A 20,363-nucleotide genomic window follows, 5' to 3' on the forward strand; every position below is an offset into this window, starting at 1 on the left:
TAAACACAACAATTAAAAAAAAAATAAAGACCAAAAACCAAAAAGCAACAAAATCACGAGAACAAAAACGTATTTAAGCTTTTCAAGAAAATAGAAGTAATCAATTACATTATTAAACATACAACTAAGATTAAAGTTTTTTGTTTCAGAATAAATTGTTTTAAAAATGAAATCATAATATAAACATGAATTTATATATAGAAACACTCACCTAACCCTAATCCACATTCCTCACTTATTCAATTTGTTTATCTCTCATCTTCATCTTTTCTCACATCCATACACAACAACCCACGAAACCGCAATTTGTTACTCTTGCTCTGTTTATTCATTTTTTTTTCACTTTAATAACAAAATAATTGATGATGTTGATTTTTGATTGGAGTACTGTGTTATATCTTTTCCCTTCTCATTGTTAATAAATTTGTAAAAAACTAAAGTCTACAATAATTTCAAAACTAAAAAAAACAAGAAACCCTCACGAAAAGAAATTAACATCAACCTATAATAGTTGCAAAATATTTAGTTTCTTAATACCAATTTTGATAAAATTATAGAAATGAAAGGAGTAGAAGTTAAACTATAAGCATGATGGTAACAAATTTATTAATTTTAAATTCCAATTTGAAATTCAGTGCATTTTATTTTTCTTAATCTCACTTATGCGACAAATGATAAATCAGAATGACAACATCATGTTTATAATTTTGATAAAATCATAGAAATGAAAGGAGTAGAAGTTAAATTATGAGCCTGATAGTAACAAATTTATTAAGTTTAAATTCCAATTTGAAATTTAGTGTGTTTTGTTTTTCTTAATTTTTACTTCTACGACAAATGATAAATTAGAATAACAACATCATGTTTATATTGACCAAACAAGTTGGAGATGTGAATTGTTTAAAATAAACATACATGATGTGATTTACTTCGGAAAGTAATTTTTTAGTCCAACTAAGAGCTGACAGGTTCATTATAACTAGTTTACTAATTTCTAGTTGATTTTTAATTAGTTGGTACATCAATGCAGTTCTTTTTGGAAACTACTCCATATTCTGCAATATGCTCAAATCTAGAAGATGTGTAATTTGTTAGAATATTTTTATTCTTCTTACAAAGTCAAAATATCAAATCCCCATAAACTACTAATTCTAAAATTTAAAAACAAAATTTAATAACAATTAGAAGGAAAAGATATAAGACAACCCTCCAATAAAAAATCAACATCAACATCATCAATTATTTTGTTATTAAAATGGAAAACAAATGAACGAACAGAGCAACAACAACAAATTGCGGTGTTGCAGGTTATTGTGTGTGGGTGAAAGAGAGGATGAAGATGAGAGATAAACAAACTGGATAAGTGAGGAAGATGAATTAGGGTTAGGTGAGTGTTTCTTAACTTTTCACTTAGGGCTACTATAGGGATGACAGATAAGAGGATAGAGTGAGAGAGATGAAAAAGAAATGGTTGAGAGGAATGAAGGATGAGAGACGGGTGAGTAAGAGTTTGAGTATTTCTTGTTTTTAGTTTTGAAAATGAAAATTATTCAAATACTTTTAACCTTAAAACTTAAAATTCATAATATATGAAAATATTTTTGTCTAATAAAATCTGATACACCTTACTAAAATATATTTTCTGAAAAAACAATTTACATATGTTAGCTCTCTCTCTCTCTATATATATATATATATATATATATATATATATATATATATATATATATATATATATATATATATATATATATATATATATATATATATATATATATATATATATATATATATATGTATGTTTGTTGACGTGACGTATGTATATTTAAAATTTAAAAATAATAAAAATGTAGTTGAAATCATAATAATATTAAAACTGTAGATTAGAAATCTAAAACCTGTTATTACATTAATTATTAACTACAATAATATAAAGGTATAATACCTATTTTGGTTCCAATTTTTGTTTGGAATATTCGAAATGATCCCAATTTTTTTTTTTGCTGTTTAATGTTGTCCTAAAGATTGTAATTTGTGTTCAATTTAGTCCTTTTTGCAAACATCGTTTAAATCGTTAACGATCAAATGTCCAACACTGCAATTAGTGAATGATGTGGACACTTTAACTGCTGACTTGTCTTGACTGAAACATGATGCAACCAATGAGGGACTGTCGCGTGACAGCCCCTTTCCCACCCAAAATTAGGGTTTCAGATTGGGGGAAAGGGGAAAACCTAGTGGCTTCTTCCTCCTGCGCCGCTCACTTGCGTTCATGGTTGCTTGTGAATGAAGAAGCGGTGTTGCTCAAGGGTTGACGGTAATGGCGCATTGGATTCATGAAGCGCAATGAAGATGATAACGGGTCTGTTTCATGGTTTAGACGAGTTAGGGTTATGTTGATTTTGGAATTTGCAGGTGAAAGATGTTGGCATCGCGATGGTTTTTTCGATTACGGAGGCTTCCGTGGCTAGGCATTGAAGAAGACTAAGATGGTCTTCTACGATGGCGGTTGAAGCTTCGTGCATCAATGGAGTTTGCGATTTCTGGGTTCTTCTTTCTGATGCGGCTTATGATGGTGATGCGTTGAGGATTGCGCGTGACACTCGTGAGGTTGAATAGCGGTTCGATTTAGGGTTTGAACGACAACGCTGATGGGCCGCCATGGTGATGGTTTGAGAAGGAGAGGCAATGGCGTTGATGGAGATCCATGGCAGAGGAAGGGGAAGATGATCCTGGTGGTGTTTCTGGGTGGGTGTTGGACAGAGAAGATGAACAACGGTGCTGATTGCACTGCTGGACATTTGGCCGTTAACGATTTAAACGACATTTACAAAAAAGTACTAAATTAAACACAAATTACAATTTGTAGGACAACATTAAACAAAAAAAATTGGGACTATTTCGAATATTTCCAACCAAAATTGGAACCTTCTTTATACATCGGAAGAATCCATTTTTGTTATTAATAGACTAGGAAGATAAAAAGAATAACTGAAAAATTAAAAAGTTATTCCTGAAAATATCATTTATTCAATGACCAGAATTAAACGAGGATATATAGCTCACAAACGGAGGACAAAAATTCGTTTCTTCATATCAAGTTTTCGCGGAGCTCATTCAAGACTTACTCGAACTATTAACTTAATATATAATTCTTATATATATAATTATAGAATTCTTTACATTCTTCTATCTTGTATCAAATTTATGGTTCCGATTGGTGCAAAACCAATAATACTAATTTGCAATTTCATATGAGAAGGACTTTCCCATCGGTATTATACCTATTAGATATATTATATCTTTTATCTTTTAATTAGTTTGTTATTATTTTCTTATTTGTATTTTGAGATATTATAACTATTAGATATATTATATCTTTTATCTTTTAATTAATTTATTATTATTTTCTTATTTATATTTTGAGATATTATACCTATTAAATATATTATATCTTTTATCTTTATCTTTTAGTTAATTTATTATTATTTTTTTATATATATTTTGGGTTTAGTTCATATTTCTTTTATTATATTATAAATAGATTTAAGATAACCAGATCAATCTCATTTTATACTTTCATTATATTCAACAATACCTAATATAAATGTATAAATATAAGTGCGAGAACACGAGTTAGATGAAAGTTATCGTGTCGTGAGAAGTTTTCACTATCTCCGCGTTTCAATTAATTCACGTTGCAGAGGTTTGAATTAGCAGCGCCGACATACCACTCCAATTTCTTTCTTCGTTCACCAAAGCCACAACACAGTTTTGCTTTCGCTGAATTTTCGTTAGAGAATGGGGAGGAGTAGTGGAAGAGACCGAAGACGAAGAAGATCCGATGAGTCCGAATCCGAGTCACCGTCCGATTCCGACTCGGACCGACGCCATCGTAGCAGTAGCCGCCGGTCTAGGTGTGACTCAGACGGAGATAGGAAGAAGAAGAAGAAATCCTCGATGAACATCACAGAAGAGGAAATCGCGCAGTACATGACCAAAAGGGCCCAATCGAAGGTCTTCATCTAGTTTCCCTATGCCTTTCTTGTCCCTTCACCGTTAGAATTCGCATATTGAATGACTTTCCATTGTTTCAGGCTATGAAAGTCGCAAAAAAGTTGAAAACCAGTACGGTGTCGGGCTATTCCAACGATTCGAATCCGTTCGGTGACTCCAATCTCAATGAGAAGTAAGTTGCTGCCAATTTGACGTTGTTCTTCGTATCTCGTGGTTAAATTAAACTTATTTTAGCGTCACAATACATAAATCTTGAGATAAGTTGTGGTCGCTTTTATAGATTGTAAACCTACACAAATGTTATGTGTAGGTTTGTTTGGCGCAAGAAGATTGAACGCGACGTTTCTCAAGGTGTTTCTATTGATACGTTTTCTGTTAAGGCCGAGAAAAAAAGACAGATAGAAAGGATGGTATGTACTTGTATCCATGAATTTTGTTTGGGTTAAATGTGATATAGGTTCTCAATTTTACCTTAAATTGATTTTAGTATATACTTTATAATCGATAGATTTTCTTCATTGCATATTTTTGTAATTCGCCGAAAGTTAAAGGGATCTATAACACAATTTTCCCTTTTTATTTTAACCGGCATGACGCGGGATATATGTTGCATGGTCATTATTTGTTTCTACCACTGCAACATTTCTTATACACTTGATTTAGAAGCTTTAAAGCGATAATTGTATATCGGTATCTTGATACCAATTTGGTTCCTGGACCATGTGTGCAAATAATCTGACATATATACTTTTCCCCTTCAATTTAGTTAGCTCATTGGGGATGAATGGGAATCTGGTTTGTTTTAATTATATTGAAATAGGATTTATGAAAAGGTCTATGTATGAGCTTGGTTTGGGTGCAATGTCAAGGTTTTTGGGGTCTCTACCACTTTAAATCTCAGATAGAGATGCCTGGTGGGCTTTCCTCAAAAATGATAAAATTACTAATATTAATGACATTTATAATTCATAATTAACAATAAAAACTCATAGTTATCTTAAAGTATACAAGTAAATACCAACAAAAGTCTAATGCAAATTTCCTATACAGGAATCATCAATCATCATATTCAAAATCCAGGCCTTTATTATTTCCTCCTGGTTTTCATCAACAGGGGAGAATATTATATGTTGCCTCAACAAGTCCTTAAAACCCTGGTCTTTGAGATTGAAGTTGTATTCACAATTGTATTTTTCCTCAATTTCCTACAATATCAAGGAATGTGACCATGACGACAACTGCAACTTAAAACTTTGTATTAAATTTAAATCTGTAGCTGGGAATGGGTTCAATGGATTGAACTAGTCCAATAATAATAGATATAGTTTTGAATTAAATTGTATTGTGGTTAGCCTTTGCGGCTTTGTTTGCTTTCCCAAATTTGTTGGTCCTTTTTTATGTCATTGATGGTCTAATAGCTAAACGTTCTCACTTCTATGATAACAATATTGCAGGCAGAAATTGAAAAAGTGAAAAAGAGAAGAGAGGAAAGGGCACTCGAGAAAGCTCGGCATGAGGAAGAAATGGTATGTCCTTTCTCATAATTTGCTATTAATCCATAATTATTGTGTATTGTTAACCTATTATTAGTTTTGGGCTTGTACTAGTTCTATGGTACTTCATTTTACACTTTACATTAATATAGAATTATATATAAGAGTATTATATCAGCCTCTGGTATCTCAACTCAATTATATTGTCTCCTTTCTAACTATTTTGTTGAATTTCAACATTCACCATTTTTATTACGGCACTGTATTTTTGTGTGGTCATATTCTAATGTGAAATACCAATCATGTCCTTTCCTTGTTTTTTGATTTGTTTTTGGGGTGGGGCACAATGCTGTATGGCTTTTCACTTGGCCCAAATATAAAAATATTCGAGTCAAGCCTAGGCTTGATTTGTAGACTGTTGATGGAGCATAAACTATGTTATATTATCCTGATTTAACAGATTCTTTCTCCCAGGCACTGTTAGCTAGAGAACGTGCTCGAGCTGAGTTTCAGGACTGGGAAAAAAAAGAAGAAGAGGTACTGTATCTTTAGTTTTTTTATTTATTTGTTGTTATTTTATATAATATTGTCAGTTTTATTGACATAGACAATTTAATCTGCAGTTCCATTTTGATCAAAGCAAAGTTAGGTCAGAAATTAGATTGCGTGAAGGGCGTGCCAGACCAATTGATGTCCTAACCAAGCATCTCAACGGCTCTGATGATTTGGATATAGAAATAAATGAACCATATATGGTCTTCAAGGTTAATTTAGAGTTTTTCTTTTCATTTTATTTGTCCTCACTGTTCTAATGTTATATGGTATGTATGACTAAGGACATAATATTATTGGACAAGCCACATAATGATTTGATATATGGTGCAGGGTTTGACTGTAAACGAAATGAACGAGCTACGTGATGACATCAAAATGCATCTGGACCTTGACAGGGCAACACCAACTCATGTAGAATATTGGGAGGTATCACCCTGTTTCCATGGTTCATTATGGGATACTTAATTTATGGGTTCTACCTTATCTATATTATGGCAACAACAAATTGAGCATAATATTTAAACAAAATTTGAGGTGCTTTGGAACCCAAATGACTTGTTGACTGTTATGACCTTTTCCTGCTTTAGTTAATTTGTATGACTAGTATGGTTGGTATCGTGTTTAAAGTTCAAAGCACATTGTTTAATGTCGTCTTCACGTAGGCACTCCTTCTTGTGTGTGATTGGGAGCTAGCAGAAGTGCGAAAAAAGGATGCATTTGATCGAGCTAGAGTGCGAGGAGAAGAACCTCCTGCTGAGCTGCTTGCAGAAGAAAGGGGATTGCATTCCAGTGTTGAGCCAGATGTAAAGAGGCTTTTGCAGGGGAAGACACGTGCAGAATTGGAGGCTTTACAGGTTCACATTGAATCAGAAATGCGTTCTGGTACAGCAAAGGTGGTTGAATACTGGGAGGCCATTTTAAAACATCTCCACATTTATAAAGCCAAGGTATTTCCCGTCACATTAATTTCCCATTCTTTTCCATGGCTTTAGGCAATGGTTGGTTTTTACTATTATTAAATTACTCCAAATACAGGCTTGTTTGAAGGAAATTCATGCTAAATTGCTACGTAAGCATTTGCAATCTCTAGAGAGACCATTGGAGGATGAAGATAAATTGGAGGATGCTAATGTTATGATACCTGACGAGGAGGAAGATACAGAGGATGATATTAAAGGTAAAAGCTTTTTTGCTGTTATGGACATGTAGTTGTATATGAAAACTTTTATTTCCAATCATCTCAATTTTCATACTGAAATTTATTGTTCCTTTTTCTTGCTAGTCCGATCTCTAGATGAATCATTTTCACCAGAACCCATTAGAGGGGAGCAAGAAGACGAAGAAGACGAGGTTGGATCATTTTCGCCACAACTGTTGCATGGTGATGAAAGTGAGGAAGCTATTGACCCTGAAGAGGATAGAGCCATGCTGGTAATATTTCTAACCATAATTTTTAATGGTGATCTCCTACTTAATTTATATATTTTATAACCTTGTACACTTATAGGAGCGGAACCGCAAGGCTGTCTTAGAAGAGCAGCAAAGACGAGTTCAGGAAGCAATGATATCAAAGCCAGCTCCTTCTGAAGATAATTTTGAGATGAAGGCTTTAAAAGCTATGGGGGATATGGAAGATGGAGATGCTGTGTTTGGATCTGGTGCTGAAGTGAGCCTGGATTCCCAGGTATAGTGTCTTGGCTTTATATGACATTAACTTGCCCCTTATGATACTTTGAATTTTTAGTTTGTTTTTGTCTTAAAAGCTATGTTCGCTAAGTTCCTTAATTTTCTTTAGAGCTTTTCTCCAAGTGTATTTTCCCTAACTTCTATCATTTAGAGTAGAAGAAAAGCTATGAAAAAGTTAGGTGAAACACTACCTAAAAGAGTGTGTTATCATGTACTTAGTACACTCCCTGTGGTATAGTTTCGTATTTTAATGAGAAATAGAAAACTTGTTACTTTTTCTCCTTTAAATTTCCTGATGGTCTGATAAATGTTGGAACAGGTTTATTGGTGGCATGACAAATACAGGCCTAGGAAGCCGAAGTATTTCAACCGTGTTCACACTGGATACGAGTGGAACAAATATAATCAGACTCACTATGATCATGACAACCCACCTCCAAAGATTGTGCAAGGATACAAATTTAATATTTTCTATCCTGATCTTGTAGACAAGACAAAAGCCCCAACCTACACCATTGAGAAGGATGGCAGCAATGGGGAGACTTGCATTATAAGATTCCATGCTGGGCCACCGTACGAAGACATAGTAAGTCTATTATCCTTTGTGTTATGAAGGATATTTAGTTTTTAATCAATTTACTAATTTCATTGTGTTTTCCAGGCTTTCCGCATCGTAAACAAAGAATGGGAATATTCTCACAAAAAGGGTTTTAAGTGCACATTTGAACGTGGAATTCTGCACGTGTACTTTAATTTCAAACGCCACCGCTACCGCAGATAATTTCGCACGAGGCAATGTTTCACTTTATGTAAAATATTTCCTACTAGAAGCGCAGATAATTTCGCGCGAAGCAATGTTTCACTTTATGTAAAATATTTCCTACTAGAAGGGCTACGTGGCTCCTGCCATTTTTAATCGTGAATTTTGTGGCATGGGGCTGACAGTAGATATAAATGGTCAGGAAATTTACTATTGAGACGGTTAGGATATTTATTTTATTTTATTATCATTATATTGTGTGAAGAGTTATTCTAATTATTATGATTATATTATGTTTAGGATTATCATATTTATCATGATTATATTTTGTTTAGGATTATCCTATTTATCATGATTATATTGTGTTTAGGGTTATTCTATCTATCATGTATTTTTGTATCAATTTATTCTTATAAATAGAAGATTGTGAGAGGAATCTAGAATTATTTTAAAGTTTAATTTTTAAATGACCAATAAGAAATTCAAACTTACTATTAGAGTAAGTAATACCTGCACCGGTTAAAGTCTGATCCAAATCTTATCATGATAACTAAATCGAGACTCAAGGTGTTTCCAAACGTTGAGATACTAATTGCGTGTCTTTTTTATTTTTTGGTGCAGACATTATTTACAGAATCCTGTCTGATTTAACTAGGTTTTCCTCGTCATGGTAGAAAATCACATTGTTCAACTGTTTTTGTAGAAAAAGTTTATTATTGTACCTTGAAGATGGTTGTAATCTCATGAAGTGAAAGAATTTGTATAATTTAATTTTCATCATACTCCTTCTTGTAGTTTGTCTATAATATGCTCCTTTAGAAGATGCACATATTCTCGGTTCATGTGATTGCTGATTTTGCATTAAAAAAATTACACTAGGGAACCATTGAATGCCAATCTCACCTCACTGGTTATTTGTTCTACGTGATCAAACAGATTCAGACTAATAGGTTTCTATCGGGTGAGTAGTGTTATTTGATGTTAAACTTTTCAGATGTATTGATTTTTCACATATCCCCATCCGCGTATTTGACAAAATAATGGGCGTACATCACTATTGTGAGTTTTTTTATGGTGTGCTGTTCGAGTGTACACAGACACGTGTGTGAGAAATCAGTGTCATGGCTATATATATATATAATCAGTCTGTTATGCTGCTGCAGTTTCTATGAATAAAGGCGTTGGAATGAATGACATCGACAATTCTACAGTTTCGCAAATTAAGTTTGTCAGAACAATTTATTTTAATTGTTTACTGTTTATTCACTTTCGTTAAAGTTCTTTATAGTTTAATACGACGTCGACTTACTTCTAATTTCCTTTAACTTAGCAACTAATGTGATGCAAATATAAAAATTAAAGCGAATGTTTATTCTGATCCGTATTCAAGGAAACACAGTAACTCCATGACATCACCATTATTATTCTCATTGCCATGGAAGTATGATTGCTTCTAATCATAGTGATAGATTTGAGGAGAGTAAAGGAATGAAGGTGAGAAGATAAAGAAAGGATTATGGTGATATTTATGTTAAGGAATGCAGAGGTGAAATTAATAGATTTGAAGGAAAAATTTATAAAAATTTGTGTATGTTTTGATGAAACATGACTCCTTCATCTTTGTCAATAGTAATTTCCTGAAGATATTCATATATCCGCCATCTAAAATCAACAATGGAAGTGAACTCAATATCTTTTCTATAACTCAAATGAAATCATTAATTACAAGCGTATCTTACATTACTCTCTTTCTTAATTAATTGTTTGTCAGTATAAGTTCTGTTTTTTTATTAGAGGAATTCTACTCTACAATCAACGTAAGAAACATTATGGATTCTTATTTTAACAAAGAGCAACCACCACTTCGATTTCAAGTCTTACAATATAAACGGAGTCAAAATAAATATTATTTAAGAGCTCTTAGTTAACTAGATTTCTCTAATTATATTTGATTTCAGCAACCGCTTCTATGCGTTAAAGGATCTCACGAGATGTTTTGTTTTTGTTAATCAGGTCAACATAATAACAATAAACTGAAAGAAAGTTGAATAAGGATATTGAAAGCAGTGGTACCATACTTTATTGATGTTGAATAAGGATCATAGACAGCAGCCTTTAACAATCATTGAAGTTGTTGAAGAATCATTGACCACAACTTTTCATAGTTGTTGAAGAATCAAACACCATAGCCTTAAGTGCTGGGAATTAGAATAAAAGGCTGAACCAGGAATGACACAACCGACCATGGAATTCCCCAGCTAAGCAAAACATGGAAAAAATAAAATAAAATGTTAAGGATAATCCTCAACAATAGATATAAATACTGTTTTGTGTTTTAGAACAAGGAAATAAAAGGTGGTGTAAGATTAATCTATAAAACTAATAAAATGTTATAATTACTATATGAACTATTAAACAAGTTTTAAACTTAATCTATTATTTTTTATCCTAATTACATGAAAGATTATTATTTAATTATTTTATGTTTATTTTTTACTGATTAGCTTTTCAAGAACCTTTTTTTTTTAGTTTTATGACTACTTTAACTATGCTTTTTAATTTTAGGAATAAAAGAACTCTTTAAACATAATTCTATTTTGTATTATTTTTCATAAATTGATATAAAAATGGAAGAGGACAACGATGCCTTGACTATAACTTGATGTTTTGGTCGACTGAAAGAAATGAAATCGATTGAATAAAATGGCATTACTTATTATCATTTGATTTATTTGAAAAATTGGAAATAAAAAGACATGGCATAACATTTATCACGTGTTTTCTATTATTTTATTTGAGACGAGCTTAAACAATTTTCTTATCAATTCATCTTAAAATATAATAAGAAAATTGTTTCAGTTATGACATTAGGTTATCTCTTTATTAAGTTTTGTGTGTTTTGATGTTTGTTTTTTAAACTATTTGATCAAATTGAAAAGTTACTACGAAAAGGTATTTGATGACAAAATTAGTAAAAATTTAATAAGTTTAGTAATTAATACGTAATAAATATAATTATTTTTTTAAAATATATATTTATAAATTTTGAGATAAATTTTGGATTATTAACTATCTGATCTAATTAGTATTAATTATGTTTTTATCATAAATTAATCTCCATATCATTGTTTAAAGGTGATCGTTGCATCAGTATAATACAGTGGTTGAATTTCTTGGACAATAATTGTGGTATTGTTAGTTGTGTAACCATTGCCCAAGATTAATCGAAGGGCTGTACAATACAAAAATAATTATTAAAACATCAATAAGTGTACGGTAGCTTTATTTATTTCATTCAATTCATCATTAAATTATATATGAATTAAATTATACATGAACACGTATAGTAATGTTTACATTCATACAAAAATGAAATAAAATGCCATTAATTTCATTATTTAATTGTTTAAAAATTAGATAACTTTATGCATATTATTATTTCTTCATTTTTATCCTATATTTAGTTTTTTTCTTTGAGTGTAAAATAAAACAATCATTTACATCTCATCACATAATTTATGTTTTGTTTGAATTAAATGATGCAAAATGAAATTATATAAAAGAAAAGAGTAAGAGAATAAAAAAATAAGTAAAAAACTATTTAAATTAAAAAACGAAATTTTTTTTTTATCATGATATAATTTTACTTATTTTTTTATTTATATTTTATCATTATTATTATTTTATAAACATTTGAAAATTAAAAAGCAATATAACTAATTAATTATGCTTATATTATCGATTAAGATATCAACATAATCTATTATCTGGCAAATTCAATAGATTATATTGACTTTTAGTGTTTTTCTTTTTTCTTTTTCGAAGTCTGAATTTGCATAATATTTTGCAGTTTCTACATTGGTGAGTGAAACAAACGACACCCGTGTGCATAAATTCGTGCTCATCCATTCACGGGAACAGTGAAATGGTAGTAAATGATTGAAATGATTTAGGTTAAAGTTAGTGGCATGCAATTAAGAAATATTCTACTAAAAGAGTAATTTTCTCTCAATAATTTATGTTCTCTTGATGAAAATTTACTCAAGTAGTTTTTGAGCACCAAAAGATTTATATAATGAGATGGGAGTGGTGAAGGGGAACCAAAATTATTCACATAAAAAAAGGTTTTAATGCTTAATGATCTGGGTTTGGTTGGCTGCGCGTGGACCTAGGATGTGGAATTTGCATAATTACTTGGCTACTACGAATCTAGTGTTGCCATTACCAAGACCTGCTAATTTTTTTTTTTTATGATGATTACTTTCCCATATTGCAAGGAAGAAGAAGTGTGTAAAGATTGGAGAATAATGCAAAAGCAAGCATTATAGGAACTAATCACATTGCTTTTGACTTATCCCACTTAAAAGTGCTCTTTAATTTCCTCTAATTTTTTCCCACCATCAAGAATCCCTTGCATAAGCAACTTTGAACGTTAATTTCTTTTTTTTGTTTTCAATTCCAAATAAATGGTGATATAGTAGAAAGTAAATAGCATGTTTATAACATAGGGATGTACCTAAATAGCATGTTCATCCCTTCATATGAGTTTGTTGGGACCTCGAGAGCGTTAGGGCATCGATGAGCAGGGTGGTTAAAGATCGCATATAATCCTTTGTGGATTCGGTGAATCATAACCTTTTGATGATGCTTTCCTACTATGACAAATTGAACTTCGACTTTAAACTCAAATTCAATTCGTTTACCCAAATTGTAAAAGGAAGATTACTTTGGATGACAATGAAATCCAAAATTCTCAAAGATTCTAACAGCTCACATAATGAATTCAAAGCATCTGATTCAACCCAATCAAATCCTTTGGAATCACTTTACCTCCTTTCTCAGTGGGCTAATCACTATCTCTCTAAGACCCCATTGCCACTACCTTCTTTTTCTATCAATACAGATACTAAGTTTTGCACCAATAATAACTAAATACTATCTACTACACAAACCACACGTGTACGTACTATTTCACTCTCCTTCTTCAATCCTAATTATGCATAGTAGCCGTTGAACAATATCCTTCATACTTGGCCTTTCAGCTTTCTTCTCTCTCAGACATTCAAGTGCAAGCTCCAACAACAGTTTTATGCTTGTCAACATTTTATCCCCCGAGCTCTCCACGGAAACAAGCCTTTGATCCACCAATTCCATGATTGTACCATTGCTCGCACGTTGATTCACATGAATTGCCAGGTTCACATCATCTTCATCACGACTGAAGTCAATCGCTTTTTGTGAAGTCAAAAGCTCTAGCAACACAACCCCATAACTATAAACATCACTTTTATCTGTTAACTGATAGTTGCGGTAGTATTCAGGATCCAAGTACCCCAACGTTCCCTGAGCACATGTTGAAACGTGACTGAGTCCTGGGCTAGCCAATCTGGAGAGTCCAAAATCTGAGACCTTGGCATTGAAATCATCATCCAATAGTATGTTTGTTGACTTAACATCTCTGTGGTAGATGGGAGTGTGTGCAGCAGAATGCAGGTAGGCCAATGCTTCTGCAGTTTGAAAAGCAACCTTGAGCCTCGTTTTCCAGTTTAGAAAGTTCGAACAATATTTGCCATGAAGATGGTCGTAGAGGGTCCCATTTGAGATATACTCGTAGATCATAAATGGTAGCTCAGATTCGACACAGCATCCCAAGAGCCTGACCAAGTTCTTGTGATTGACTTGAGAAAGTATTGCAACCTCATTAAGCACTTGTTGGGTGCTTTTCAGGTTTCCCACTCTAGCTTTCTTCACTGCCACCAATGTTCCATCTTGTAGCTCACCTTTGTAAACTTCCCCAAAGCCACCACTTCCCAAGAACCTCTGATGGGAAAAATCATTTGTTGCTTTCTTCACCTCTTTCAGTTGAAACATCCTACAAGGCTTATCCCCAGCACTTGATTTCAGTTTGTCTTCTCTTTCCTTCGCTTTATTATCTCTATAGGTTGAGATTTTGCGGGACTTTGAGATGATGGTCAGAACCACAACAAGAGAGAAAAAGGTAACAACAACCCCTATTGAAACCACCAAACTGGTTTTCCATTTGGGTTTTCTTTCACACTTCACACACGTTGTGACAAAAGGGTCCCAACGGTGTCCCCCATTACAAAGACAGCGAAATAAACCACTTCTACCAGAAGGGGAACACGTAGAGCCTCCAGAGCAATCCTTTTGTGTCTTGCACACTGGTTCAGGTGGAAGAGCCCATTGAATTTCAAGCCCTTCCTCCCACTGATTAGGAGGTTTGTCTTGGTTCAAATGAAGGATGCTTCTGAATGCTTTGCAGCCAGACTCATGAAGCCTGATCCTGTAAGCTGAAGGTATCCCACCAGCTAGAAAAGTGCAACAAGGGTGAAGACCGCTTGCACAGTCAAACGCTCGTTTTGTGTCAACATGACCAGAACTCTCTAAGTAACGATGGCAAACACTAGAATAAGTGCAGTTGAGAGGAGAAACCAAGAGGCGTGGAGAGCAATTAAGGAGGAACACTGTATTGGATGAAGTTATATTGAAAGGAAGTGACTGGTTCAACCATATACCGTTGCTTCTGGGCATGTCTTGTGTAACACAGGAACCTGGTAACCAAGGTGATGGCTCCACCACCATGCGTTGGATTGAAGGCATGATTCGGAGAAGGAGATAGGAACTTCCATTGAGGGTGTCGAAGTAAAGCTTTTGAGAGTGGGAATCACAACGAAGCTTGTAGTATGGATCACCACAACTTGGATGTGTGCTCAAAGGATATGGAACTTGCATAGAGCCACAGTTTGGGCAAGTCTTCTGTGAAGTAGTGTGATGGGCAAGGAGAAGGAAAAGAAATAGAAAGGTATAGGAATAGCAACAATGGAAGCAGGGTCTCATGTTTGATTCAGCAATCATTTGCATGGGGAATTATTAGGGAAGAAACATCTTATGAACTGAAAGATACACGATGAATAAATATAAAGGGTGCACCCAGTTACTGCAGAAATAAGTGGCTGCAAGAATCTACCACAACGAATACTATTCTAGCCCATCCTACACCTTAGGTCCAGCTTCGCCAAGTATATAATTCTCAAACATATGTTTAAGGAGAGTTAATGGTTTTTTTTTTACCTAAATGGACAAATCTGATTGTCATATTATCGTATGGACAAATCTAAAAAAATTTAAGTAAAGAAAATTATGTAAATGACTTTTTTTCACTTTTAAACAACTCAGTAAAAAAAATTACTAACTTTTGTTACAAATCTCTGAAACATTTAAAACCGAATCAAACTCCATCCATCTTTTAGATCTTATAATTATATGTTATCCAAAATTTAATATAGATCATTATTTCGGTAGGATTGAGATCCCTAACCCAAAGCATTCAAAATTGTCTGCTTCGTCTTTCAGTTGCGCTTGTAATAAAGATTAGTAATTGTTTTTTCTGTCAGACATATATATTTATAAATATTATTAATGAGCTTACCATTAGGTCTGACTCATTAATTACCAATAAATGACTTTATTCCTGTTAATTGTCAATCAATGACTATTATTCTAATTAAGTGTCCATTAATGGCTATTATTGCTCAAAATAATTTCCAGACCGGTAAATTGTTTTCTCACTGGATGGTCAGCTGTCCGGTCCTTTGACTGATTGAGTGGTCCTACAGTACACAAGCCCCAAGCATAAGCACAATATAATGTGCGAAGGGGTTTTAGGTAGTATACTTCCGATGCGAATTAATTTTACCTTCGACACGTGTCTTTGTGTGTTGTTGTATGTTTGACCAAGATTCTGAACCTCTTTGACCAGTCGTTGCAAGTAAGGCATTGACCACTTTTAAATGGCTGAACAGGAGTTGAAAAACATTTGTCAGGATGTTGAAGGTAAGTCAAGAGTTGAGAAATGTTCCCTAACCACATGTGAAGGGCTTGACAGGAGTTGAAAAACATTTTCTGTCGGCTATTTGAAGGTAATTCAGGAGTTACAAAACGTTCCCTGACCACATGTGAAAGGCTCGACATGAGTTGAAAAACGTTTCCTACCGGCTGGTTGAAGGTAAGTCAGGAGTTGAAAAACGTTCCTACCGGCCAGTTGTTCAAAGTTGGCCAAGTACTTTGTATGCATGGTCTTGTCAATTATGATAGTGTTTGTTATATAATCATTTCTATATGTAACTAAAAACAACTCTGATTGAGAGTGACAAAAAGGACAAATTCTATAAACTCGTATCCTTAAGGACAAGTTAGTGATCTTGAAATCAAAATAAACCTTTTCTTCCTTCACTCCACGTAATGCTTTTTATTGTAACTCAAATTATCTTAAGGAATTAACTTTTTCATTAAATATTTTGACTTTACAATTTTATAAATTTATTGACCATAATTAGTAGTTTAACGTTATTTTAGCACAAATGTACAGTAATACCATACTGTGGTTTTCTAATTTGTTTAATAATAAATTTGCTAGAATTAATGTTGAATAATTTGCTAGAATAAGTTTTGGGTAATTCCAATGTAATCTTAAAAAATAAACTTTAAATTTAATCAAATTTTACAAAAGAAAAGAGAGTTATAAGATGGGACTTATGTCTCTTTATATACTTATTTTATGGAAAATCTTTAATATGAAGTCTTTTTATCTTGAAAGAATAATTTTCTATAAAGTTAAAATATAATTATTATATTTTATTGTGAAATTAAGTTAATCTTACAATAATTTAAAGCTATTATTTATATTGATTATAATTTATTAAGTATAAAAAGTGATGTAGTAACGTAATAATGCATAAGATAACATTTTTTATATTGATTACCGTTACCGTCTGTATCAGAAGTGGATGGTGGCATTTTTGTGATAAATAAGAATTTTTTTTACATCAATTCTAATTATAACCAAAAAAGTGTATGAATACATTTATAATAAATAAAAAAGTTTCAATATGATTCTAATGATCACAGATGTAGAAAATAATTTTTTATATTTTTTATCGACCCGAACCATAGCTCTGATACCACTGTTGGGGGAGGTTCGACACACACATAGAACTCCACACATGATAAGATATTGTCCGCTTTGGGCCAAGCCCTCACGGGTTTGCTTTTGGTACCACTCCAAAAGGCCTCTTATCATTGGAGATATCTATGTGTATATAAACCCTTGACCAGTCCTTATTTCACTCAATGTGAGACTTTGTTTACACTCCAACACATTTCTGTATGTAACTAAAAACAACTCTGATTGAGAGTGCCAAAAAGGACATAAATTCTTTAAGTTCGTATCTCTCAAAGACAAGTTAGTAATTTTGAAATCAAATTAAACCTTTTCATCCTTCACTCCACGTAATGCTAATGTTTTTTTATCGTAACTCAAATGATTTTAAGGAATTAACTTTTTTTTATAAATATTTTGACTTTACAATTTTATAAATTTATTGACCATATTGATTTCACTTATTTTTAACACTCGCTTGCTGATATAAAAAATCCTTAGACTTATATGCACTAGTGTTACAATAGTCTTTCCTAACTTAAATTGAGTGTGGGCGTTTCCATGCACAACATCTCCATCATCCAGCTTGAATTCTGATGGACGCAAGCATAGAATTTTGGACACGCGCAATCGTGTAATATTATAAAGGAACAAATGTCATAAAAATGGTGGTCATGATTGGGACCAGTTTTGATACCACATGAATGGCATCAAACTTTCGTAGCCATATACACTCTCTTTATAAGGTGCAAAGTTAAAAGGTTTTTGGCATGTACTCAATTTTTTCAGTGTTTCTCTTTCTTTTACACAAGCGATCATAGTGGAGAAATTATAGTAATTTAAATATACCAAAATGCAAGACCATTATACTTATTGCAGTATCAGTAATTATATCTGCCATCTACTATTCTGACACATGGATTATATGCATGCGCAACCACATTAATATTAAACCATTTCGTCAAATGGAGTTGACATGAACTCTCACATCAGTAGAAATAGCTAAATTCGTAATATAGTTCACAAATTTATTGTTTTGAATGGTAAGTGATGTCCTTTTGCTGTTGGCTGTCACGCATTATAATGAAGATATTTTTAGTGTTTTTTTCATGTACAAAATGGGAGAAAGATTCTGCATATCAAAAACACGACACCTGTACACACATTCTAGTTTATTTCTATCTCAGTAAGAAAAAGCAAACACACTTATTATCTTGCAGCATAAAATTTACAATGATTTTATATAAGAAGAAGAAGAATTAGTATCTATCTCTAGACGAAAACAATATCAGTTTTAGCTTTCACGCTGGTATAAAATTTTTACACTTTAATTAATTAGAAGTTAATTTAGATATTTTAAAAATTAATTATCTAAGTTTAAACAAAAACAATTAATTTTCGTATTTTGAAGGTTAATTTTTAACTCAGAACATACCTCTGTCAAAAAGAAAAGGTAGAGGATATACCGTTTACGCCCAACAAAACAATTAAAGTATGTTATGAATGTTTGTATTAAAGTTGTTTTAATATTTTCATTTTTAATTAATTTGTCTACAAAAACTGCTTAAATTTTCTCTTTTCATATATAAGTTTACTTGTATTTTTAATCTTTTTAATTATCATCTTGAATTTATTTCTAATTTTTTAATTTAGCCTCTATTATTAATAATGTAATTTTGGTTTATCTATTTATTTGACATTTAATTTTAATATAAAAATTATATGGCATTCTATTATAATATTATGTCAGTACATTTATATTGGTGTGATGAAACTTTAGATAATTTCACTTTGTTGTTTTTATTAAATATTATTAATGAAAACACATGTGACGTGCGTGTTTACTTTTATTTGATAATAAATAATGAAATTATTATTATAAAAATAAATATAAATAGTTTTTATTTATTTATTTTGTAGATATTTTTATTTATTGTGTAGATATTTTTATTTATTTAATTTAAAAAAATATAAAAATTTCCTTTATATATAAATATAGAAGTAAAAAAAATAATTAGTTAGTGCAACTCTTAACTTGACATATAGTTTGCTTCTGGTATTGATATCTAGTCCCAACTAAAAATATTATAACCTTAAAATAAGTCAACTTAAAATGAGAAGATTACAATAAGTAAAAGTAAAATTTGTTGGAAGTCTCACATTCACTAGATATAAGGTCAATTCATAGTTTATAAGTGGGTGCGTGCAAATCTCATCTTACAAGTCGATTTTGTAAGGTTGAGTTAGGCTTAAAGTCTATGAGGTTCCACTACGCAAAGATTATTATTAGCATGTTAGTGGTAGGTCTCAACAAAGTTTGATAAGAAGGACTTTTAAATTTTTACCTCATTTTCTATCAGTTGTATGTTATCTTTTCAATTTTTACCTCATTTTTACCTCATTTTCTATCACTTGAAGCGAATATGATGAAAATGTCTTAGGTTCATGAAAAATCAAGGTGGTTAGCATTTGAAAAATAAACAACATGTGTTTTTATATAAGGAGATCATACTTCCTTAACAATCTCATTCTCCTTCTTTCCCTTGTATGTTTAAGAGAAAATTACAAGAGGAAATATTAGTTTCGTTTAAAGATTTTAATATTTGTTTGTTTCCTTACAATGAGAGAATACTATGTAATTTTTATCATTTGTATAAATTTTCATTTTGTTTATTGTTGATATTTTTCTCATTTTTACTTTAATTGTGTGTGCTTGTAAAATTTGTCTTGTACTTAATATTGAGTTGATGTTTAATGAATGAAAGAATTATATATTGATTAAAGTAAATTTTGGTAAAAAAAATATGTTTATATTTTTCTTGAAACTTAAGATTATTTAAAGTCTTCTTTAGTTTTTAAAATATCATATAATAAGATAAAAAAAGATGTGATA

The 20,363-nt window shown here is 31.9% G+C and overlaps 2 protein-coding genes across 3 annotated transcripts; one reads left to right on the top strand and one right to left on the bottom strand.

Moving 5' to 3' along the window:
• The first annotated feature begins 3,637 nt into the window (after positions 1-3,637).
• On the top strand, positions 3,638-8,764 carry LOC108322470 (cactin). Of its 2 annotated transcripts, XM_017554575.2 has the most exons (13): positions 3,638-4,017; positions 4,098-4,189; positions 4,328-4,427; positions 5,472-5,543; positions 5,985-6,047; positions 6,134-6,274; positions 6,396-6,491; positions 6,728-7,012; positions 7,101-7,242; positions 7,348-7,496; positions 7,573-7,749; positions 8,071-8,337; positions 8,413-8,764. In XM_017554575.2, exons 1-13 carry the CDS (start codon positions 3,802-3,804, stop codon positions 8,530-8,532), a joined length of 1,920 nt encoding a protein of 639 aa, XP_017410064.1. In that variant the 5' UTR covers positions 3,638-3,801; the 3' UTR covers positions 8,533-8,764. The 2 variants fall into 2 exon arrangements, with proteins under 2 accessions (XP_017410064.1, XP_052728707.1); XM_052872747.1 differs by lacking the exon at positions 3,638-4,017 and having other exon boundaries at positions 4,096-4,189; positions 4,298-4,427.
• A 4,225-nt stretch (positions 8,765-12,989) lies between these two features.
• On the bottom strand, positions 12,990-15,506 carry LOC108322419 (wall-associated receptor kinase-like 20). Its single transcript, XM_017554496.2, has one exon. It carries the CDS (start codon positions 15,391-15,393, stop codon positions 13,483-13,485), a length of 1,911 nt encoding a protein of 636 aa, XP_017409985.1. The 5' UTR covers positions 15,394-15,506; the 3' UTR covers positions 12,990-13,482.
• Positions 15,507-20,363: the final 4,857 nt, after the last annotated feature.

Source organism: Vigna angularis, chromosome 2 (assembly GCF_016808095.1).
Source record: "Vigna angularis cultivar LongXiaoDou No.4 chromosome 2, ASM1680809v1, whole genome shotgun sequence".
Classification (NCBI taxonomy): Eukaryota; Viridiplantae; Streptophyta; class Magnoliopsida; order Fabales; family Fabaceae; genus Vigna; species Vigna angularis.

What these genes read in the sequence shown, in the direction of transcription:
- LOC108322470 (XM_017554575.2), top strand. Translation starts at nt 3,802, where the DNA reads ATGGGGAGGAGTAGTGGAAGAGACCGAAGACGAAGAAGATCCGATGAG. An exon ending in GGGAAAAAAAAGAAGAAGAG is followed by an intron (nt 6,048 to 6,133) that starts GTACTGTATCTT and finishes TTTAATCTGCAG; the next exon opens with TTCCATTTTGATCAAAGCAA. An exon ending in AAGAGGATAGAGCCATGCTG is followed by an intron (nt 7,497 to 7,572) that starts GTAATATTTCTA and finishes GTACACTTATAG; the next exon opens with GAGCGGAACCGCAAGGCTGT.
- LOC108322419 (XM_017554496.2), bottom strand. Translation starts at nt 15,393, where the DNA reads ATGCAAATGATTGCTGAATCAAACATGAGACCCTGCTTCCATTGTTGC.